This window comes from Notolepis coatsorum, assembly GCF_963971535.1.
Source record: "Notolepis coatsorum genome assembly, chromosome: 2".
Taxonomy (NCBI): Eukaryota; Metazoa; Chordata; class Actinopteri; order Aulopiformes; family Paralepididae; genus Notolepis; species Notolepis coatsorum.
The window spans coordinates 193,452,199-193,477,703 of NC_140166.1; the positions used below are offsets into that span (position 1 = coordinate 193,452,199).

General features: G+C 42.8%; 1 protein-coding gene across 3 annotated transcripts in view; it reads left to right on the plus strand.

The window, feature by feature from the left end:
* LOC311224075 (ceramide synthase 2-like) overlaps nucleotides 1-25,416 on the plus strand; it is a 36,675-nt gene extending 11,259 nt beyond the window's left edge. For 2 of the 3 annotated variants that reach the window (XM_084308890.1, XM_084308891.1), the window contains 5 exons: nucleotides 9,470-9,562; nucleotides 18,504-18,632; nucleotides 20,398-20,504; nucleotides 21,884-22,040; nucleotides 22,936-25,416. In XM_084308890.1, coding sequence (XP_084165016.1) covers nucleotides 9,470-9,562; nucleotides 18,504-18,632; nucleotides 20,398-20,504; nucleotides 21,884-22,040; nucleotides 22,936-23,139 — 690 coding nt within the window. In that variant the 3' untranslated portion in view covers nucleotides 23,140-25,416. Of the gene's footprint in view, nucleotides 1-9,469; nucleotides 9,563-18,503; nucleotides 18,633-20,397; nucleotides 20,505-21,883; nucleotides 22,041-22,921 lie in introns of all 3 variants that reach the window. The other variant, XM_084308892.1, reaches the window with a different exon arrangement.
* Nucleotides 25,417-25,505: the final 89 nt, after the last annotated feature.

Consider the following 25,505-nt stretch of genomic DNA (forward strand, 5'->3'; position numbering starts at 1 on the left):
TGTAGTGAAACACAGATAAGTGCATGCGATAGCAACTGAACATTTTGAAGGATTAAAGATAGAGCTGATGGCGGATCTATTTGAGGCAAAGGGGCGGCACAGAGAGGGTCGCATCCTCCCGGTCATCATCACGGGACGTCCAACACTCCGGTCATCACTCCGAGACTGCCACTCACAGGGAGACAGGACAGGCGTTAGACAGTTTGCGTGATTTTGATGGGCGGACATAGCAATAGATACAAGTGGTAAGCATATATGTGAATAGAATAGATATATGTAGTAAGCATATTATGTGAATAGAATAGAAGTACTTAACCCAGCAATGAACTCCTCGTCTAAACCACGTTGACAGACCACGGACAGAAGACGGTAAGAAGCTGATCCATGGCCTCGGTGGTGCACGTAGAACAGTCACTGCAATCTTGGCCAAGACCCCGAGACATCCACCACCTTGGTCAGCACTACGAGACAACCACTCAGAGAGATGGGGGGGGGGGGGGGGGGGGGGGGGGGGTAGAGAGTTCCCATGTTTGTAGTGGGCGGAGATGGAGCAATAAATACATGTAGTGAGCATATGCATAAAGGGATAGTCACCCTTTTTAAGAGGCGTCTATGATTTGGCCTTTTGGATGAAGTCATCTCACTCCATCCAGAAATCATCTGAGGCAGTGTTTTTGAGATATTAGAAGCAGATGTTAGCATCTGTTAGCAATGCTAGTGTATGTCAATAGTGGTATAAAGCATGCTATTTAGTGATTCTGTTTGTGACAAATCAAACATCACCCATCACCCACTTAGTATAGTAGGAAGAGTGCATGATAGGAAAAAGAAATTCAGATTTGTTCAAATATTGATTGAAGAAGTGTGTTTTTATTCAACGGCAAAAGATTGGTTGGGTTTCGGCTGTCCTAACTCCTATCCAGAGCTCGGATAGGAGTGGGTCAGAGGCGGCCAGAAGATGTAGAGTGGAGGGGGTCTTGAGGGTGTGTAGTTAGAGACCATTGACCGGAGGTAGGCGGGAACTGTTCCCTTCGCTGCGTGATATGCCAGGTCGAGGACCTTGAAGCGGATTTGTGCGGTAATGGGGAGCCAGTGCAGGTCCCTAAGAAGTGGGGTAACATGGGCTGACTTTGGTAGGTTGGAGATCAGGCAGGCGGCTGCGTTCTGAATGAGTTGAAGAGGCTTGGTGGTGGTGGTCGGAACCAGTGAGCAGTGCATTGATACAGAGATTTGGTGTAGAGGAAGAAGAGGAGGGGTCCAAGGACTGAGCCCTGGGGGGCGCCCGTCTGAAGGAGGCGGGGAGCCGTCAGGGTCCCTCTCCATGATACTTGGTAGGAGAAGTCACCGATAGGGGTGTAGCGTTACGTGTATTCATCCCGCGACTTCACGGTACAGACGTCACGGTTCGGTAGATCCAGCCATACAACGAATACGTCTCATACCACTAGGTGAAACTAGGGTTGCCCATTTTACAAATGTATACTCAATATCTTTACTTTACTTGACACTGGCTTACTAACAGTCTTAACACAGAAGGGCATTCATTTAACGTTGAATATCAAGCTTGTATTGCCACATTTAGATGATGAATAAAACGTTGAAGCTTGTAAAGGTATGATGACAAGCCAACAGAACAAAATTAACAACCACGCACTCTAGTCTGCACAGGGCTGTTTCTCCCCTCCTCCCCTCCCCCTTACTACAGGGCCCCGTTCCCCGTACCTGGATAACTCAGTTAGCCGGATAACTTTAACTGGATAACTGAGTTAGCCGGACTTTCCGGTTCCCCGTACCTGGATTTTCCAAATCACCATGACAACAGATCCAAAAGTTTGAGCCTGGTCGAAAGCAGAGTTTAAGTTCAAGTTAGCCTGAACCATCGCCACGCCCCCGCAAAGAAGTGACAGCCCGTTTCCTGAAATTATTCCCACAGTCTACGATCTGCATTATACCATTCTGAATTACGTTTTTGTGCTCCATTCTTCCAGAGGGGGCTTTTGAAATGTAAAATAGACCCAAAATGCTGATACTAAATTCACTTTGTCCTAAATAATGCACGTTATATATACCGTGGCGCTCGCTCGTGCGATGTACACATTATGTGGTTATTTTAATTGTAACTGGGATTAAGATGTCTGATGAGATGCGCTGTTTGACGGATTTGAGAAATTGAATGAGCCGTTGACGTCACATTAATGAATGAGGATAAAGAGATAAAACTTCCTTCAAAACAAAGAATATTCTAAACACGGGTCTCTCGTTCATTAATGTATAAACAATGAATGCATCCCATCTGGCACAGTGGCTCAGTGGTAGTGCTCAATCCTGGCAACCCGGCGACCGGGGTTCGAATCCCCGTCTTTCCAATATAAATTTTTGGAATATAATATTAATGATTATACGCAAAGGTAGCATAGTTTTAAGTTAAAATATTATAAATCTACATGCATTGAGGATGTCATTCTTTATCTAGCTCTCAACGTGCACCAAATTGAATTATTCCTATATTGCAAAAAGAAGGAGACGACTGGGTCTCGAACCCCGGTCGTCTGCGTGAAAGTCAGAAGAACAACCCGTTAGACCACAGAGAAGATAAGTAAAAGATCGACCATACATCAATCAATGGGTAAGGGAGCCGTATCGTTATTCTGTATGACAGTTTTACTAATTATTTTCGCTAGCAAGATCTCATTTGATTATTCAATCCAGCAGGCAAGTTTAAAGAAATATAATCTGATTGATTGAGGTAATGAGGGACTTGAAATTAGCCTATAGATAACGCATTTAACTTGTCGGCGAGGCGATTGAGCCTTACTGCAATATGTTAATAAAGTTCTAAATCAATTAATCAATCAATGCCGCTAGAGAATCAGATTCTCTGCTATCGATACGTGCTGGCTTTTCAACTGAAGCGGCCGCGCGCATTTAGCCTGGGTCGCAAGTCTGGCTTGAGTTAACGAGACTGAATCCACCTTCGAGGAACAGGAAAATCCCGGCTTCAAACATCGGGTTAACTGAAGCTGGATAATGACATCTTGATCGACTTAGTTGAACCAGGTACAAGAAACAGGGCCCAGGTGTCCCTGAAACAAAACCATGAATGAATGATGTGTTTGTAACACAGCAGGGTCATTACAATAGGCTGAACATGTTCATCGTTTTCTTGTTCGCCTAATAATGTTAACCAATGGAAAGACACACACACACACACACACACACACACACACACACACACACACACACACACACACACACACTAACGTTCTTCTGCGCTACTTTCCCCTCACAGCTGATCCGAGAGAAATCTGGGCTGATCTGGGCTGGTCCTTTAATAATAATAATAATAATAATAATAATAATAATAATAATAATAATAATAATAATAATAATAATAATAATAATAATAATAATAATAATAATAATAATAATAATAATAATAATAATAATAATAATAATAATAATAATAATAATAATAGATAACATTTCTATAGCGCCTTTCATAGAACCCAAGGTCGCTTCACAATCAGAACAAAAAATAGGGCTAGGGAAGTATGGAAAAAATGGGGATGAGGGCAGGTAAGGGATAATGGATCTAATCTAAACTAACTGATGGGGAAAGCCTTGGTGAAGAGGTGTGTTTTTTAAGAGCAGTTTTGAAGGTGTCCAGGGTTGGGGCGTTGCGGATTTTGAGGGGGAGAGAGTTCCAGAGGGTAGGGGATGCCACGCTGAAGGCTCTGTCCCCGAAAGTCCGTAACCTGGTGCGAGGGATGGAGAGGAGACCTAGATCAGAGGATTGTAGGTTCCGGGATGGAGTGTGCTGGTGGAGGAGATCAGACAGGTATCGCGGGGCGAGGGCATGGACGGACTTGTAGGTAAGGAGCAGGAGTTTGAAAGTGATGCGGAACTTGACCTTTGAGGTCCTCTCCAGTCGAGCTGCAGTGTTTAAATCCAAAATATTGATAAATCCTCTGCCATTGTTGTGTAACATGTCATCTCTTCTCTAGAGTCTTCTTTCTCTGCTTCACGTGGAGTTAAATCTACTCTAGAAGTGAAACTGAAATTTAAAAAGCGTACACCGGTGGGGTGTGGGGGCAGTAGGCAATTAATTTTCTCAAGTGGATTCCTGAACACAGAATGACACAGTTATCACTGACTGACTACCCCTGACTAAGCCTAGGTGGAACTAAGTATAACTTAATTAAAAATAATTATATTTAATAATAATAATTATAATAAATAATTATAATAAATATATAATAATCATTATAAATATTTTTTTCCTGTTGTACCGAACTCGTACCGAACCATGACCCCAAAACCGAGCGACGTACCGAATTGAGACCCTGTAACACTGAGTGACCCAAGTCTTACTGTGATACATTTAAAATCAAATATCCTACTTTTTACTCAGATGGATTTACCGTACCTAGTGTGTAACAGACATGCTACATGCTGTGTGAGAAATGCGGGCGTTTGTTGGTTTTCACAGAACTGTACCTTGATTTCCATAGAACTCCCATTTACTTGCTTTACCTCACCAAATGTGAGAATGTTTCTTTATCTTGGCCCAACAGCCCTTTACCACAGTGCAGTATGTGAGGATACACTTATACTGTTCTCAGATAAAGCTGAGGGTTTCTAGTAGTGGGAAGTGTGAACCTCGCAGTTTCACTGTGTAATTGTAGGCGGTTTGCCCATGGGCTTGATTTATGTTCCACCAGTGGCCTCATTTAATAACATTAACTGGCACAGACAGACATAGCATACAATTAATCTGAAGTCAATCTGACAGCAGCAGTCCCTTGTGTGCTTGCAAATCCTTGACACTTGATTGCAATTATTGCATTTGCACTTTTTGCCTTTGTATGGCAGTATATATATCCTTTCATCAGACAGGGCTTAGAGCTTGCTGCTGGCTTTTGAATTGGAATTCTGACAAATCACATGATTTATGGACAAAAGCAAAGTAACCAAAGGGGGATCACCCCAAACCTGACGTGTGCCACATAATAAATTCAAAGTGGAAAACTGTTGCGGGCATATAATAGCATTCAAAAGGTCTTCATCCAGGCATACTCACCCTCAACACCATGGTATCAGTCATTTCAACTCTCTATTTTAATGTCATCCACTAATCCTCTATGTTGAAAACTGTCCATTTTAAAGAAAAATCTACCAAATGCTTAGAGATTAAATAGCATATCAATATTATATGTCTGTTGTAATCTATTTAATTTAATCAACAAAACAATTTGTTAAATATTTTTGCCCAAACTAATATAAAAGTAGTACTGATCATTATTTTCACAACATGTCTTGAGAGTATTGATGAGTATTGGTATCGATAAGCAATATCAATAGTGGTATTGATATTAATCAAATCCTAATGATACCCCTCCCTAGTTGTAGAGACTAAGATAAGATCAGATAAGATATTCCTTTATTGATCCTCTTGGGGAAATTCAGGCTATACTAACAGGTGGAGTTGTCTCATGCCATGGCTTTGCCTTTCTTTGTACCCCTTTCTCTCTTGTTTTAAACTTAAACACAGCCTGCATTTTTAAATGTCAAGCTTTTAAAAGCAAAAGTGAAAGTAAATGAAAATGTGGGCCTTGAGTTTGACACAAGTGAATGGATGTGAATAGTGTCATGGTTTTTGCTTTATTTCACCTTTCTGTGAGGGACAGCTGTGGTTAATTGCCTCATGGGTCGGCAGGTGTGTGGGCTTGATTGCACCTGATTCAGTGTAGCTGTGCCTATGGTAAAGCTGAGTCTATTTAAGTTTGAATCTTTTCATTTCCTAGTGTTGGCTATCCTTCTGGTCACGCTTGTTATATTGAAGTGTAGTGCTGATCTCTGCCCTATTCAGAATTTATTTGTAGCCATTCTTGTTTTGGGCTACTGGCTTTATTCTACACTTTGTTTTATAGAGGCTGAGCCTTTTATGGTTGTATTTCTTTGTATTTCTTTTGGAACTGTCTTTGCCCACTACGGCACATAAACTCCCTTAGTGTAGGTTTATTGTTTTACGTTTTCAATATAAACTCCGTTATTAGGAGGTGCCTTTGTGCCTTATTTCTTCTTCTACTATACCTCTTTATTGAGTGTTGTGCTGTTTTTTGGACTTGATTTATTTTCTCACTATATACTCACTTTGAGGCTTCCATCTGTAAAGGTTGTTTTGTGTTGTTTATTTCCCCCTTCTCCTTAACACATTGAGTGCCAGCAGGGGGCGCACTATTTATCGCTTGAATGGCAGCCTTTTGGGACTGATTTTCCAATATTTCATGATTTTCGCGGAGCTATTTCTATATTCTATATTGTGTGTCTAATACGCCCGTCGCTTATCAATGACTTGCTTGCAGTCAATATGTACGAAACTGATTGTTTTTTCCTCTGTACATTTCCGTTTTATACCGTTTAAAAAAACTGACGTTTTTGGAAATGTCTAGAAAAAAAAAGATTCCGCAGGAATCGCCCTTTAGTTGAATTTTCCGGCTGATTTATGAATAGTTTTCAAATAAACGCTAGATTATTGATAGTATATGTTTACTTATGCACGCTAGAGAAGCGGGCTGAAAAATCAATTATCTATGACCTGGTCAGCGCTAACGTCCTATACACACATACACACATAGGGGACACGTTGTGAAATATGTGAAAAAAAACATCTGATTACCCCAAGACTGGTAAAATAGATTCCTTACCTCAGATCAGATGTTCTGCAAAAAGATTATTCCAATTCCTGATTGCCATTCCAAATATCGATCGCGTTTATTGATCCAACGTTATGTACTTGAAACACATATTCCACGCTGCTCTGAGGGTCCCCAATGAATGCAGTAGTCTCGGGTTACATGCCTGAGAAGTAAAATGTGGAATCCGGAGTTTTCTTTTCATATGCATTTTCATTGAGTCCATTCCAATGGGTGCAATACCATCCGGGAGACGATAGGGGGCGGTATTTGCCCTTTTCAAGCTCATAGACAGTCCCAATGATAACGTGAGGCTGGATTGATGAAAAATTTATGGATATCGGCATCGCTAATAAAAGCAATAACGATTAAATAACGAGATTTCTCGTCATTGGCACTCAACGCATGGCGGCCAACAACGAGATATCTCATCGTTGGCACTCAATGTGTTAATGTCTGCGTAAGCTGTTTAGTGGTTATTTGTTACACGAATAACTTAAAAGAGTCCCTATTATCTGCTTGTGACCCACACACACCCGCAGCCCTCACAAATAGACCCTCTGACCCATTCACCTTACCTGATAGCATTTCTGCGGCACTGCCATGTTAATGATTCGGAGACAGGCCACTCTTTCTGTGCTCTCTCTCCTTCTCTCTTTACTTTAGAGCCAACACGGGCATTCCTCCAAGCGACTCAACCCCTTCCTCAATGGGGTCGTGACCCCACGAAACAGAAAACACCAGAGTAGCTACAACACAAACACACCCCGCCCTCCGATACTGTATCTGATTAAAGCCCCCGCAGGCCCCGGTTCCTAGCGCTGTTGACCTTTTCCTCTGCTGAGGTCTTATGGGTCCAGGCAAAGGAGGAGGATGTGTTCTAAGGGTATAAATGGCTTCCCTCCATTGTCTTGCAGGAGCCATAGAGAGCGGTGTGTGTGTTGTGTGACAAGTTCTGTGTTTTGGTTCTAGATAGAGCGCCAGAACTCTCTATGAACAGTGGTGGTGGTGGGGGGTGGGGGGGTTATATGACAGCGAAGCAGGTAAAACCATGAAAACATGCATTTAACACTGGGTTGAGGGCTTGAGGGCTAAGGTACCATGGAGCTCTTATATATGAGGATATCCCCAGGGTATAACTGGGAGTCCCCAGTGGTTTGACTTATCAAGCATGTGATCCACCAGGTGTGCTGTAGCCTGAGTTTCACTATTTCAGCCCTGCACATACACGCACACACTCGTGCGCACACACAAAGACACACACACACACACACACACACACACGCATGCACGGATACATAAACACACAAACACACAAACACATACACCTGACAAGATCTAGTTGTAAATGCTCAGCTGTGCAGACTCGGGGGGATAGTTTTAGTTTTTAGGTCAAAGGGCTCCTTGGTCCCCCCACCCCCACCCCCTCCCCCTCCACCACCAACTCTTCTCCTCTTGACTGACCTTTCTGAGAACACAGCTGTGGGATGGATTCACAGTCAGGCCGGTGTCAGTCTGCTCTCCACATTAAACTCCTAAATGCTTAACACTTTCAGAGCCCAAGCTTAATCTTGATTTACCGCTTGAATGCCCACCATCCACTTCAATGTTAGCGTTAATAACGCCTAATCTATGTTTTAAATTATGGCTATGTGTCTAATCTGCCCGTCGCTTATCAATGACTCGTTTTCCAGTCAACATTGTCGAAGCGGATTGTTTTTTTATCGGTTCATTTTCGTTTTATAGCATTTTGAAAAGCCCTCGTTTTCAAGGAAAATATTCCATGATAATCGCCCTTTACTGGAATATTCTAGAATACACAAAAACGTTGTGATTTTTTCGGCCTATTTATGAATCGTTTTCAAATAAACGCTAGATTATCGATAGTATATGTGTACGTATGCACGCTATATAGGCGATCTGAAAAATCGATTCTCTGATTTTCCTCAAAGCGATCGCCCACACACACACACACAAATACAACTCTGATTATCCCAAGACTTGTAAAATAGATTCCTTACCTCAGATCAGATGTTCTCCAAAAAGATCATTCCAATTCCTGATCGCCATTCCAAAAATCAATCGCTTTTATTGATCCAACGCTACATACTGTACATATGTATTCCACGCTGTTCTGAGGCTCCACAATGAATCTGATCGGCTCGGGTTACATGCCTGAGAAGTAAAATGTGGATTCCGGATTTTTCTTTTCTCGTCCATTTTCATTGAGTCCATTCCAAAAGGGTGCATTACCATCTGGGAGACGATAGGGGGCGTCTACAGGGGCTGCATACCAACGGGAGACTCGGTTGATGAAATATGAATTCAGATCGCTAATAAAAAAATAAAACGATAATAGTCGTCATGGGCATTCAGGCATTGGGCTGATAAAACATCTTATCACGTTTTGGGCATTGAAAGTGTTTTAATGCTAGGTTGTTTTCTTTGGTGGCGGAATTAACTACAATGCTGTATACTTAATATCTCAAATTATATATCTTAGTATTGTCTCTACACTGTCCCTGTTTCATTCTTTATTAGCCTGTGTGTCAGATGAGGGCAGCCGTTAAAATACATCATTGGATATTATGCTATTTGATTAGCGTTTAATATATTTGCTAAAAAAAATCATTAAGTCTGCTATGAGCCATTTTCTCTCTCTCTCTCTCTCTCTCTCTCTCTCTCTCTCTCTCTCTCTCTCTCTCTCTCTCTCTCTCTCTCTCTCTCTCTCTCTCTCTCTCTCTCCCTCTCTCTCTCTCTCTCCCTTTCTCCAGCCTGTGGCAGTGGCTCATTATCGGTATTACATCATGGAACTGGGTTTCTATTGGTCGTTGCTTCTCTGTGTCTCTGTGGACGTTAAACGGAAGGTGAGACCTCAACACACACACACACACACACACACACACACACACACACACACACACACACACACACTCCCAACACACTGAATAATTTGAATGAATGAATGACGGAATGTTCAAAAACCTTCAAAGCTTGAGTGTAGCAGCTACTTCACATTTTGTAGATTGCGACAGTGTTCTCAATTTTGTACGTAGATATAAAAATAAGACATCAAAACGATGCCACGACCTCGCTCATAAAAGAATGGAATTGGACATTTCTATCTCAACTTACTGTATGGTCATTTGTTTGTCAGTCACGCTCCACATACACACTAATGGACTCTCCACTCTTGTCGACGGAATTACACATAATCGCACATAACCCTTCATCAGGTGCCTCAAGTACTCATGTTCAAATATAAGCTTATATATATATTATAAGCTCACTTATGGTTTTGCTTGTATTGTCCTCTAAGTGAGTGAAGTGCAGCCTCTTTTAAATGCATTGTCATTGAGGATGGATGTGTGTCAGTTAGGATTTGAATCAATTAAGGCTGGCAGTATTAAAGGGGAACTATCTTATAAATGGCCTTTTCCAGTGGTTTGCATTGTTTTCTAGCAATGTGGGGTTGTAGCTACCAACACTGACTAGATGTGAAATTCTCATTCAGTCCCATTCCTCCAGTTCAGCTGAGACAAAAACCTCCCCCACTAAACCAAGCCATTCTGAATTTACGTCGATCTGTGACATGTAAGAATTCTGATCTGCCACCGCCCGCCCACAATCAACTGTGATACGTTTATATGAGCAGCGAATGAGGAAGCGGTTTCGACAGCAGACCTTCAGCTGTTCACACACAGTGAATCACACACAGATAACGTAAGGTTATGTATATAACCAAGTTCTATGAATTATGGTGACGCTCAGCATCAGTTGCATATATCTCGCTTCAGTGGATATGCACTGAATACATTTCAAAATGTACCTTTACATACCAACATCCGTCTGACGACACCCCCATCTGCCTACATAAGCAGGGGTGGGGCCACACACTCATCTCCTTCCCAACAAATTTCACCACAATGAAAGATCAAGGGCCGCAGCGGCGTCCTGATGCTGAGCGTCACCATAATTCATAGAACTTGGTTATATACATAACCTTACGTTCTATTTCATTATTACCAACGGAAGCAGACAGCGCACCGGGGAAACCAGGCAGCAGGCTGTAGACCTGAGCCTGGAGCACTGCGGACGAGACAGGCGCCAAAGGGGTCAACTGAAAACAGCCCCCCCCCGGCGGAAGGGGCGTATGCTGGCGTTGTTGAGCACCATGACAAAGCCTCCATCAAAAAAAACCCACCCAGAGGGGTCGAGGCAGAGAAGGCTGACACGATTGGCAGACGTCATGAACGTGCAGGGGCACACTCAACCGGATAACCCGGGAGTTGACTCTGCTCCAACACACCAGGGAATCAACCACCCTCTTGGTACACAGACGGTGGTCGTTCCTATAACCCCTCAAGAAAAAACTCCAAAACACACCTGCGGGTATACACTGGCTATACCGCAGTACAAGTGTTTCAGTTTTCAAAAAAGGGTTATTCCAGGCCTACGGGTCGACGAAACATTACTTCGGACCGGGCCCGGCGGCTCGGGAAGCACACAGGGTTACCAGAGGAGGTCCAAAAGACCACCCCAACAGCCGCCTCTTCGCCATGCGTGAGAGAGGAGCGAAAAGAATGGAGAACCAGCCCTAAGCGTACTGCACTTGGTATTCCCAGGCGGTCTCCCAACCAGGTACTAACCAGGACCGAACCTGCTTAGCTTCCGAGATCGGACGAGATCGGGCATGTTCAGGTTGGTATGGCCGTAAGCCATTACAATAGTGCAGAGTACAACCTGTACCCAACAAAGGGTCTCCATAACGCCTAACCCTGTGACACCTGGGCCGACCCGGCATTTTTCCCCCCGAAAAAAGCACAAGTCCCTCAGGGTACCAGAACAGCAGCTCTGCGTCCCCGGCGGACAACGGGTTAACTGACCTGGACCAGCGCAACCAGAACCAGTCCCGTGCCCTAACCACGCCGACATGCCCACTCCAGGAGAGGGGGTAGGTATGCGTGTCGATCTAAAACATGAAAAGAGGGCGCCACCCAGACGGCCCCATTTGTACCGCGCTCAGTGGCCCACCCCAAGGGCGTGAGACCCCTCTACCTATGTTCTGATCTATTCCGTTAACATCCCCCAGATATGAACGAGAATTCGTTGAGACAACCTAGTAAACTGGCGCTCGGAAGAGACAAAACTCCATCCCAGTTGCCCTATAAAAACGCTGTTTTAATAACAAGCAACCAAGGCGCACCAGCCTCATGCGTGATTCCCATCAGAAACACCCAGAGCCAGCACTTACATACACGTCGAGACCCAAACACATCAATGGATAGTCTAACAAGACACCAGACATTGTTCCTCCAAGTCGCCTGGGAGAACGACAAGGAGCCGTCGTGCTTCATGTTCTTTCCTCTTTTTATTTAAAAAAGAAAGAAACACAGACTGACATGAATCCCACGTGACGCGGCTAAGGGTAAAAATTATTTTCATTTTTACATCCCACCACCCTCTCCACAGGGAGGAGACGGGAATCCCCAGAGAGACTTCCCACGCGAGCTGTATAGATTGAAAAGAATATTGCAACATTGAGCTATGTAACACTTGGGTTAGGGCTCTCCGAGGAGGAGACACTGAACCAATACACACTCAATAATCGAATTGAATCGAATACACACACAATAGAGCAGAACTCCTTTTTGAAGTTCTACTCACCTTGACAATCTGAGGAGGAGGCTCTGAAACTCTGAGGAGGCTCCCTCACTGGGAAGGAGAGTCCGAACTCACAGAAGGCACTTCTCTCTGAGGAGGAGCTTCGTGAGGAGGAGCTCTGACAACTCCCTGAAACAGATCCATAACATGGACCTGAACAACCCACGGAAGTCTTACCACTAGAGACACGCTCAGTGGCGTACTCTATGGCGGGGGAATTTCCGCGGTGCACACGCCCAATCTTCCAGGGCATGGGACCAGGAAACTCCCCCCCCCCCCCCCCCCCTCTTACCCTGTAACGTGCCGAACAGCAACGTGACAGGAACCTTGAAGGACAGGAGGTTTTAACCCCTGACCAATCAGAAAAGGGGAGGAAAGGATTACCAGTTCACCCCTTTACAACCCCTCACCCATGATACGATGTAATGACAAGTAGAGCATGACACAATCATAGCCTGCTACATGAAGCATCGAACAGCCTCACATAGCTCATGTGATAACCTGCTACCTGAGTTTTACTAAGGAAAAACACAGAACAGAGAGGGCCCCTTTAAGAGCCCCGGTCCAGACTTACACATGTGCTTCTGTGGGCCAAACCTAACCCAGTTGTAGATCACAAAGACACACACAACAATTCATCACAACAAAAAATGGCACAGTACACTCCTACTACAGAGGAACGCCGTTTTTCATAACGAGAAAAGACAGAAGTCCTCGATTATGTATTGGCCACAGGCCTTGCTAAGCACACATGATAAGTGACCAAACAATCTTTTCTTTAGGAAAAAAATTGTTTCTCAAGCGGAAAGCACAACCCCAGCAATTAAGCTGAGGGTTACATCGTATCCCCACAAACACAGTGACACAATATATTGGAAACAACATGTCTGAGAGGAGGGGGGGAAGCCCCAGGGAAACCGGGGGGATCACCCCTCCTTCCTTACCCTTGATACGACCAAGTTGAACAGGTAACCCTGTTAATATGTGAACACACTGTTCATTGTCATTACAGGCTGAGAAAAGAATTCATTCCTCAATCACATGTCACTAAGCATAGTTTCATAGGTTAATTAACCCCCTTAGTTGTGAGTTCACGTTACATGAACACACATGTTCTCATCACAACTAACCAGATAATTTTTACACATGTAAACAACAACCCGATTTCTATGGAGAGAGAAGCTATACCAGTGACAAGACAATTCACACACAACACGCGTTGTATCCTCAATGTATTGCAGCAACACACGTTTTGGAAAACATCGTTATTACAAAACATTTAGAAGGGAAGGAAAGAAGAAGTGTTTAAAGTCCGGTCGGGACTCCTACCCTGAGCGCAGGCCAAGAGAACTACAATCTGGTTAACGGGACACCGAAGTTGAACACGCATCTCCTGTGTTGGCGACGAGGGTAACGTCGCTGCGCCACCCAGCCGCTACGTTTCTCCATGTTGACGCAGTCCTCGCTGGCAGGGCTCCCGGTGTAGGTTCGACTAACATCCTCTATCAAAGATGACGTCGTAGTCAGAGTGTTTAAGGCATGTTATAGTCATAGCAACGTTCAACAGTGTAGCATTAAGCTAACAGCCGCTCTCGACTGATAGCAACAAGCTAACGTTTCCTAGCCTAGTGACACAACGGGCTAGCACCGCAGCTAACAGCTGACTGGCTAACAGGTAGGCCACAACTAGCACGCAAGCTAAGCAGCTATCACCTGAACTGTACACAACGACATAACAAGCCACACTTCAGACAGGCCGCCGTCTGAAACCCTCCTCATCCTTTAAGAGAGAAGAGAAAAAGAAATGACAACACAGTTTACAACGGTGATTTTACCAGACATACGGCGGAGCCGGCACAAGTCCCATCTGGGCTGCAGCCGACTTGAACATGGATCTTCCGATAACGAACATCCATGCCCACATTTCCTCGTTTAGGGTGTACTTCCACTCAAGTGAAAGATGGGGCCTGCACGGGACAGAGAAGCATCCGCTTGTCCAGAGAATCCTGGGTTCACCAGGTCCTGGTCGCGGCCCACTAGTTGACCATCATGGGCTTCAGACCAAGATCCAAGTTGGCTGGAGGGCCAACCCCATCCAGCCGCAGCAAAGGAGGACTGCAGTTGGGGAGTATATCAGCGACGCGAGCCCCTAATACGAAAAAACCGGTGGAGATTTAGAATGATCATCATCTTCCAGACACTCCAGTGACGAAGACAATATCGCCGTATTTTCTCGAAAATAGTGAGAGAGAAAATAAAGATATAATGTCAACGTATCTCCTTGTTCTTCTGTTTTCCTTTCTCCAGCTAATACTTTCTTCCTCGCCAAGTGATTGGTATACAGGCAGGCTGCGAATCAAGGGGGAGCTGGGGCAGCCATGGCTCCCTTAGATCAGACATCAGCTCCCCTGAAAACATGATTTGTGAATTTTTGGGGGGTCTCTAAAATACTGACAATAAATGCTATTTTTGCCATGCATTTCAAATTGTTCTGTAATTTTCTGTATCGTCATCATCGTGTATAATAATAAAATTAGGCTATTTTGATGTATTAATGATTTGCGCACAAATTCACCGTAATAGACAATTGCATAAATCTATGGGGTTGCGGGCGGCACTGCAGATATACCCTACTCGTAATACGCATGGAACATGCATGCTATTCTTGCGTTCACCATTCGGAGCGTGGCGGCGCTGCACTGCAGTCTGCACTCTGCAGGCACAAATAGACGCATCCAGGATAATGTCGAAAGTTTTTCTAACCAATTTTGATTTGTATATGAGAGCCTCTTCTCTCTCCCTCTCTCTATCTGTCTCTCTCCCTCTCCCTCTATCTCTCTCTCCCTCTCTCTATCTGTCTCTCCTCTCTCTCTCTCTCTCTCTCTCTCTCTCTCTCTCTCTCTCTCTCTCTCTCTCTCTCTCTCTCTCTCTCTCTCTCTGTCACTCAAAGCGCATTGCGAGTATGGGCGGAGCCCAGCCAAAAACAGCTTGGACTTTGCAAGGGCAGAAAGTGGTGCACCAAAGCACTTGATTAAAAATACATAACAATGAATTCTATTGAAAGAAACCTTACAGATGTGTTCCATCGACTCACAGGAATTGTGTAAAATTGCCCAAATAGTGAAAAGAAATTGCAAAATATGAGCACATGAATGAGCCTCTTACACTTTCACATTGAAAAACACACATGCACACACACAGGTGTCAATCAATTCAGTACAGATTTCTACATTCATTGGTCTATGTTAACCACGCCCCTTTTGCCACACCCCCATGCCCCATGTAGAGGCAGGCCTCTTCTACATTCATTGGTCTAGAGCTTAACCACGTCCCTTTTCTGAGCCATGCTCTTTTTGTATCTTTTGAACTTTGTTTGTCATAGACTAATGAGAGGGGTCATTGGACTTTCACAATTTCCCCTGCGGAATTGTCTTTAGTTTGGTATCTATTCAAATGCAGCATGTTGTTTAAATTTGACTTGTAGGTAGAAAACAAGTTTTTTTCGTTACTTTTTTTTTTTTTTTTTTTACTTTATTTTTTAGCGTTTATCGCTTTCCTGGTCAAGCATGACCGACAGTTGTAGGGTGAAATGGGAGAGAGAGCAGGGGGAGACATTCGGCAAATGACGGCGAGTCCGGGAATCGAACTCGGAGTCAACCAGATCCGTGACGCAGCACGGAGTCCCGCGACGCAGCGCAGTAACATGGTGTGCTACTGGAGCACCCTTCGTTACTTTCTTAGTCCATAATACCGTCAAACGTTGCATTGCACTTTGTTTACATGTTTTGTGTGGGTTGAAGTTTAGTAACTTCTTATACTGAATTTCTCCAGACTCCTCTTTGCAGTACCTGAGGTGTGGCCAGCAATAGCTACCCCTACCATATCCCCAATCAACACGCATCAGAACAAAACTAAACATTTAAACAAAGTGCAATACCAAGCGGGGCTCTTTTACCTAGAGGCCACTGTTTGACGATGTGGTTGTTTCTTAGCACACAGAATGAAGGGTATTACATGGTACCACAGAGTACTACTTGGTACTGCATGGCATTACAGGGTACTACATGGCTTACACAGCTCTACATGGCACTACAGGGTACTACATGGCACCACAGGGTACTACATGGCACTACAGGGTACTACAGGATACTACGGGGTACTACATGGCACTATGGGGTACTATAGGGTACTACATGGCACTACGGGGTACTACATGGCACTACAGGGTACTACATGTCTGCTCCTTTGCAGCACCACAAACATGGGAACTCTCTAACTCTTCCCCCCCCCCCCCCTCTCCCCCCCCCCCCTCTCCCTCCCCCTTCTCTCTGAGTACCCGTCTCCTGGCGCTGACCAAGGTGATGGATGCCTCGGGGTCTTGGCCAAGCTTGTAGTGACTGCTCTACATGCACCTCCGAGGCATTGGATCAGTTATTCACCGCCGTCTGTCCGTGGTCCTGTCAACTGATTAACAGACTGTTAACAGATTAACAGTCAACGCGGTTTCATTGCTGGGTTAAGTACTTCTATTCTATTCACATAATACGCTTACTTCATATATCTACTCCATTCACATATATGCCTACCACTTGTATCTATTGCTATGTCCGCCTACTACAATCTCATGAGCTGTCTAACGCCTGTCCCGTCTCCCTGTCTTCCTATGACTTGCTGTCCTGGAGTGTTGACCGGAGTGTTGGACGTCCCGTGACGAAGGCCGGGAGATTGCGACCCCCTCTGCGTGCCCCCCTGTCTTCGGAGGTTTCGTAGTGGTGACCGGAGTGCCGGATGTCCCGCGATGATGTCGGGGAGTTCGCGACCCTCTCTGTGCCACCCCCCCTTCCCCCTGTCTCCGGCTGTCCCTGAGCAACGACCGGAGTGTTGAATGTCCCGTGACTAAGACGGGGAGGACGTGACCCTCTTGCGCCGCCCCTGTGCTTCAAATAGATCCGCTATCAACTCTATCTTTAATTTTTCAAAATGTACAGTTGCTATTGCATGCACTCATCTGTGTTTCACCACACACATGAGTGCATGCTTACCAACTGTCCGTCTGCAACACTACTATCACCGACATCTAAGAAGGGAGATCCCCCCTTGAACGGCCCTTCTAAGGTTTCTCTCCTCCACATTGCCTGTGGAGCTTTTTTCCCTATTGTTAGGTTTTAGTGAGTTTTTCCTTACCTTCGCGTGGGGTATGTCTGGGAGTGCTTGCATTCTTTCATTTATTTGCATTCATCTAAAAAATTTTTGGACCCTATGGTGTTCTTGTTCTGTTCTTGACTTATTGTTATGTTGTCTTCTTGACTTGTTTAAAGAAGACCTGTACGGCCCATGGGGACATTAACGTGTGTTGTCGGGCCCTATAAATAAATTTGATTTGATTTGATTTGATTTTCTACAACAATGGAAAACAAATATACATCCACCTTGACCACCAGGAAACCAAGAATTGGGTCTGTAGAAAGTCTGCATGCAAAAAAGAAAGAATCAGTACGGAATCAGTACCACTCGTGGCCAGCAGGCACCACAATTGCACATTATTGCTTTAAAATCTTTATCTGTATCTGAGTCCAGTAGCCTATAGTCTCATTCCCTTCTTCAGAGCCCTGGGTAAACCGAGCCTGAATATCAGCCTCATGGTAGCTTAGCTTTACATTAAGGCCATATACATAACTGAGCCAACAGTGGGAAGTGAAACTACTGTATAAATATCAGCTGTTGCTGCTGCTCACTCTATGAACATAACACACCATATTTCTGCAGACACCATCATGAAGAATACTGATTTATACTAGATTCTAAATCGCTGACTAGGGGAATTTGAGCTTGCAACACAAAGACGAATCAGTCTGGATAGTAAATAATTCCATCTCCCTAGTACATGACATGGACTGATTTACAAGACCACACATCCAGAGCTGCTGAAAGACGGTTATATTATATCCTGCCAGTGCTGTGTGGTATTTTATTGTGTGTGTGTGTGTGTGTGTGTGTGTGTGTGTGTGTGTGTGTGTGTGTGTGTGTGTGTGTGTGTGTGTGTGTGTGTGTGTGTGTGTGTGTGTGTGTGTGTGTGTGTGTGTGTGTGTGTGTGTGTGTCTGTGTCTGTGTGTGTCTGTGTCTGTGTCTGTGTTGTGTTTCCAGGACTTCAAGGAGCAGATAATCCATCACATAGCCACCATATTCCTCATTGGTTTCTCCTACTGTGCCAACTATGTGAGGGTTGGCACTCTGGTGATGCTGGTGCACGACTCCTCTGACTTCCTTCTCGAGGTAAATGAAGAAAGATAGAAAAAACAAATACCAGCTGAATTTCAGTCCTCCTCAATTCCTTCAACCACGTTGATACATTACTTATTGAATTCCCCAAGGCTAGAATATGAGCAGTCAAATTATAATAGTAGGCCTACTTATTGGCAAGGCAAGTTCAATGTATACAAATGCTAATACCTAACAATACCACAAATAAAAGTCAAACTACAACATTGTTTCTTTAGATTGTTGCCTGCCCTTTGCATTCTCGGTTTTTATTGTCATGACGATATCTGAGGGGGACCTCTTGGGAGGCCTCTTAACAGATATTCTAATCTTTAATGCCTTTTAGAAGGGTGGTGTCCAGATCCCGTTGTCCGGAAAGATGTTTCCATGGGAATCGTGGCTTTTACAACCACGTTACGGCTTTTGGACCTAGCTGCAAAGCTGTAACTCATCATACAGTACTTTCCATCTAAAAAGTTGTTCATGAACCTTTCCCTTACTAAACTTAACCATTCCCACCACTTAAAATAAAAAATAAAATAAAATACAAATATATATATGTGTGTGTGTGTGTGTGTGTGTGTGTGTGTGTGTGTGTGTGTGTGTGTGTGTGTGTGTGTGTGTGTGTGTATGTATGTATGTATGTATGTATATATATACAGTATATAATTATTCTTTTTTATTTTCTTTACAAATGTCCGGCTATGGGATCTAGACACTACCTTTTAGAGGGAGGCAAAGAAGGAGGAAATAATGAGGTTGACGATGATTGAAATATGAATAAATAATACTGATGACCAGTTGTCGAAATGCTTCGTACAATGTGTTACATCTGTTTGGACTCTCCTGAAAGTTGTTTTCGTAAAAAGAGATGACGTGAACTTGACTTGAATACAAACTTTGTTTATTCACTGCCAGCATCGTCTTTCCACCCGAACACGTCATGTTCCCGAGTCCATTATACTCTAGCTAGCACATTGGGGTTGTAAAAAGTAACACATTACGTGATAAAAAAACACACAAAAATAACAATAATAATAACATCCTTTGTGGGTGCTAAATTTTTACCTCTCAAGACTGTGAGATATGCTGAATAATAGGACCCAGTGTCCCCGTTTCTTGAAAAGCTGTTTTACTGTGGTATCCAGTTTCTCTGATAACATCTGAAAATAATTATTGTCCCTTATTGTTATCTTGGAGCTGATGAAATATGCAGGAGTTGTCACGTGGCCCTCAGACTGCCGTCTGTCCCCTGGTGCAAGTTAATAGGGCATAATAGTATGGGTGTCAGGTTCTACCACCTGACTTGTACAGTAAAGCTGGTGGCCGTTGTCCGTCATTACATTTACCTCATACTGTGAGGCCATGCTTTTTAGGTCAGTAGAACCTCATTGTTTGTAGGACCCTGTTTCATATTTTTATTATGATTATAAATTGTCCTGGTATTTCAATGTACTTCAGTCATCCGGACATTTTACTGGTTTGAACAAACTCCATCGTTAAGGGGTTGAGGTTTTTTTTCTTGAATCTTGAAAAAAGAAGTTACGGTTAACACTTTGTGATACCAGTTTAGCTGAATTATTGTGAACTGTATTGTGCCATAATTCATATATAGGCTCAAACGGTTGATAGTAGGTCATCTCATCATTATTATTATTATACCCAAAGGTGAAGGTCCTCATGAGGGTAAAGGTGGTAAATGAATGATTGCTGAAAGGATATTCAAACTACCTTCTTATGATCCATTATGATAACCAGTACCATCCTCTTCCTTCACCAGTCTGCTAAGATGTTTAACTACGGTGGCTGGAGGAAGACGTGCGACACTCTGTTTGTCATCTTTTCACTGGTCTTCCTGGTCACTAGGCTGGTGGTTTTCCCTGGCAGGTAAGACATGGTGGTGAGATTGCTTCAATCTAACTAAAATGGAAGGAATCTCGAGGACTGTTCATCTGATCGACTTCAAACTTGGCGGGTGCATTGCTGAGGACAAAGGAAAGTGTAGTGTGAAGTTGATTGGATGAGCGGTTCTCGGGAAAGCTGCAAGCAGCAATACTGGGAGCCAAGCACTCATGTTTTGAGTGGGTGCTGCTCTAGTACTAAAAGTAGACGATGTCATAGACATTAATTCAATAGAATAGTGTATGTACACGTATTACATACTCCGCAGTTGCTTGTGTTATGCAGCAGGCTTCCTTTACACATGAACAGAATTGGGGTTGGAATTAATGCAAGTCAATGAGCCTGACATGAATAACATCAAAGAGTACAATTTTAATAGATTATCAGCTAGTTGGTTGACTAGTTGACTGATGAGTAGTCAACTGTTTATTTCACTACTGGTCATTTAACCCTTGTGTGGTGTTTGCGTTTTTGTTACTCACACAATGTTCACGGGTCTGGTGGACTGATTTTAAAACAATAAAGCCATAATAATTCATGTCAAAAAGGTTAACAGATGTTAGCTTTGCTCAATTACAAGCAATCTAGACAGCATAATAGGGTTAAGATTAGCCATTTACCTCTGCTAGATCACATGTATCAATAAAAGTGCTATTCGTTTAAAATGTCATATCTAAAATATATATATATAATAATAAATTGGTTATTTGGAATAAATCACATTTATCTTGAAAAATATAAATGAAAAAGGGTGGAGGCAGACAGTGATGGTACACAGTGAACCTTTTTACCATTATTTACTTGTTTTCACCTACGATTTCCACACTTCCAGGTTCAGTGGACCGGAACACCACGTACGTAATATAAATGTGTAGGTGGGTGCAGTGTGCACTCAATGAAAATGTGTTTTATATGTTTATATGGTATAAAATGAGCCACGGTCAATGAGGTTAAACAATATAATGAATTGTATAATTTATTTTAGTAAACATTGAAAACGGGTCCCACATACCAAAACACCACACAAGGGTTAACTGAAGAGGTTCAGACACATCTACAACCATCATGACACGTTTTCCATCAACTGTTACATTTTCATTCCAATTAAAATCTCTCCCAATATCAAATGAATTTGCTGGTCTCATGCCTGTTTACGTTTTGGGTTTCCCCACCACGACCATGCCGTTTTGGCCCTTCTTTGGTTTCTGCTTCAAGGTCATGATCAAAGTGTGTCAGCACTCTCATTGTTTATTGTAATGTCAGGAAACGGTGTCACGATAAGTCATGAGTTCAGGTTTCATGTGAGCGAGTCAGGCACCACTGTTTCATTATGACATTCTAACTTTTATGCTTGTGTTTTTCAGAATCGTCCACACGACCCTGGTGGTGTCTCTAGATTACTTCCAGCCTTTCTTCGGCTACTACTTCTTCAATGTCCTTTTATTGGTGCTGCAAGGGCTACACATCTTCTGGGCTTATCTCATCCTGCGCATGGTCTACAAGTTTGTTTTCCTGGGAAAGGTAAGAGAACAGCTTTCTTAAGAGCTGTGCCAGTACACACAGCACCATGCTATCGGTGTCAGCCATATTGTGTAGGGAATACTGTTAACAAGTTGAGGAGATAGGACCCAAACGCAGGATGGCAGAGACAGTAGAAGATTCCAAGGGTGTTTATTATTAAAAGGGCAGGGAACAAAAAACAAAGAAGGTGACAGCCGAGCTGACAAGCGAACAAAAACAGGACAGACACAATAAATAGAGCTAGAGAAAGATAACACACATAGGAACAAGTACACAAGGAGGCATCGACTTACATGAAACAATAGACCATCACAGAGAACAGGAAACAAAGAACTAAACTATACAGGGTTTAATGACAAACAAAACACACCTTGGATGATTACAACTAGAGACACCTGGGAGGGAAACAGACTAACAAAGAACTACAGGAAACTAGACGGGGAACTACAACTATGGGACAAGACAGGGGACATAATACATAGGAACAGAACCAACAAGATGATACCAACAAAACAAGAAATCAACTAGGAGAGCCAAAGAGAGAGGGAGCAGGGGAGCAAGAGAGAACAGAGAGAAAACAGACAGCGAGAAAGAACAGAGGCCATGACAAGAGGAGTGGCAGAGTGGGCAATGTCCAGGGCAGAGCAGGGGGAACAGAGGGGGCATTCCAAGGCATGGCAAAAGAGGGCAAGAGCTGGTGACAAAAGGAGGACAGAGGGGTAGATGGCCATGACAAATACAGCCACAGTCGAATACTTTTTCTATTGAGGATTGAACCCAGGCCAAAACCCATATCTTCTCTTCTGATGCATCTTTAGTAGCCAGAAAAGAGAGAGTGAGATGAGAGGTTATAAACACTTTCACTCTTTGATACATACAAGAATGTCTTGCTTAGGTGGAGCGAGATGAACGCAGCGATGAAGAGAGTGAAGTTGATGATGATGAGGAAGAGGATGAGCCTGAGGAGGAAGAGGACTGCAGTTGGGAGCAGAGAAAGGGCACCATCAACTCCAAATTGTCTTCGCTGGCTAACAACTGTGTCCTGAACAACCTGGCCAACCACCGAAGTCTCAACAGCAGACTGCCCAAAGCCAGATAGTAACTCTTCTCCCCCTTTTCTCTCTGACCGGCTCCACTACACAAAACCCTTCCCTCAATATAGTACATTGTGTTATTTGTAACATATGTCATATTTATGTTTGTTTTTTTAATATCACTATCATGATCCATGTATAATTTCATATTAAGGCCCATACTTGAATACTTGGTCTCAGACTATGAGTTCTGAATGGTATAACTGATTTTAGATCATCACTCGTACTGCAATTTTTTTTATAAATGCTGATATTATGAGATTAATTACACCATTGTTGCTCATACTATTACATATTTAAATTTGGCCAGTCAATCAAACATCGCATTTTGTTTCCTAGATCAAATTCTATTTGTTATGTTTTTAGATTTAATATTTTTTCACCCTGTTTTATTCATTGGATAAATATCAATTTGATGTAAATATTTGTCACGTAAATCTCTGTTATTCTGATGTATTATCCCTTCCTGGGTTACTACTAGGATTACAAGAAGAGGATAGGTCAGTGACGTCATAGAAACGTTGGAAAATGCTCCCCTGACTCATAGGGAGACAAATCGCATTGTAAGGTATTATCTCCTAGTGCTGAATAACTTCTGTGAGAACATTGGGGCTGTGACCCATCCTCTTATTATTATTCTAGGATTGCTATGAAATTACAAAAAACGTCAAACTTTATTATTATATATTTTTATACACAACACCAAATTAACATTATCTACATTAATAAAACCAAAAACCTATATTAATTAAAATGAATGACCCCCCCCCCCCCCCCCCCCCCATAATTAACATTATCTACATTAAGCAGAGCATATTAAAACCAAAAACCCATATTAATGAATGAATATGAATTAACCCCCACCCCTAAGGTCTCAGTATGGTTGATACATAACCTAATGATGATCATAGAATGTAGTTAATCTAGTGATAGATTACTGTACAGCTTAAGTTTCTTTTAATTTCACCAGTTACATGGGTGTAATGTTTCTGTCAATCTAGAATAACCCTGGCAGAAATATTTTGACCATGCATTTGGTGGAATACATTCCTATGTTAAATCCATGTCACCTCTCAAACTCCCTCTTTAGAATAGTGATGGCGCCCCCTGGTGCAGAAATATAAGAATATGCCCTTGTAGAGTAGACGCTCCTCGTGCCTGATATAATGATTTACCAAAAAACAAACAACAAAAAACACTTTCAGAAATAGAGATTTCATCTAGTATGTGCTCTTGTTTTGTTTCCTTTGTTTTTTCTACTTTGAATGTTATTGTGACCAGAGAGTGGCTTGTAGCATGTTTTCCCCTCCACAAAGTGTTTGTTCACTTTGTGCTAATGAACTTTGTTTTGTGCCTTGGCTGCTGTTTTGACACTGTTTCTGTCACAAGCACTTGTTATCTAGCATAGTAGGGAAGGCTTTACTTGACAAGCATAATGACTTGCCCTAATGTTTTGCTTGAGAATCCTGAGAGCCAGGTAGTGCCTAGGAGAGCCCTGAGAAGTACCCCACTGTGTACTGTTAAAATGTGACAAACATATTTTACATTGTGTAATTATCTGTAAATGTTGAATTATGTATGTCTTGGTAGGGGAAAAAGTCTTAAAGAAATAAGAAAGATTTACATGCATTTTTGCAAAAAATTCAATAAAAGTTGCAAAAATATTTTGACACAAAACCTTGATACTACTACTACTGATTAAGTATAGGAGATCAGAAACTGGAATACATGACAAGTCTCAGAGACTGTATGACTATGTTGTTGCTTGGCTCTGCCCAGGCGGGTCTTGCTGGTTTTGTGATTCTACATTATGACCATCCAAAACTCTATTCCCTTACATACCCGGTAGTATCTTATACACTACTAAAAAGTTAGTTTTGCATTTGATTTCTATAAGACTAGTATGTATACAAGAGATGTTGTAAATTCTAGAAACTCTTATCTAATGTATTCCATAACTTTTGTCGAGCAACACAAGTGCTTGGGTGAGATGGAATTATGGGTAGTTTCTGGACAGGGCCCAGCCAGAGACCCACATAGCACTGTGAGCTTGTAAAATGGTCCAACTGCTAGAGCACCACAAGGGCTGATCCACTGAATGACTCACACGGATTGTTATGGGACGCTGATTTTTATTTCTAAAAAATAACACACGTATATCTCAACAGATGCCATGGTTGTCGCGGCAACAACATATGATTGGTCTCTGTGCTTTTATGAATGCACATATCTTGTTGGTTTGTTCACTCTGTGGCAAGTTCAACATTTTCAATAAATGAATTGTATTGAACAATGAATACGGTGTGTCCAGTGTGTTTATGTCAGGGGTGTAAAGTAGTTGAGTAATTGTACTTTGTTACAATACTTAAGT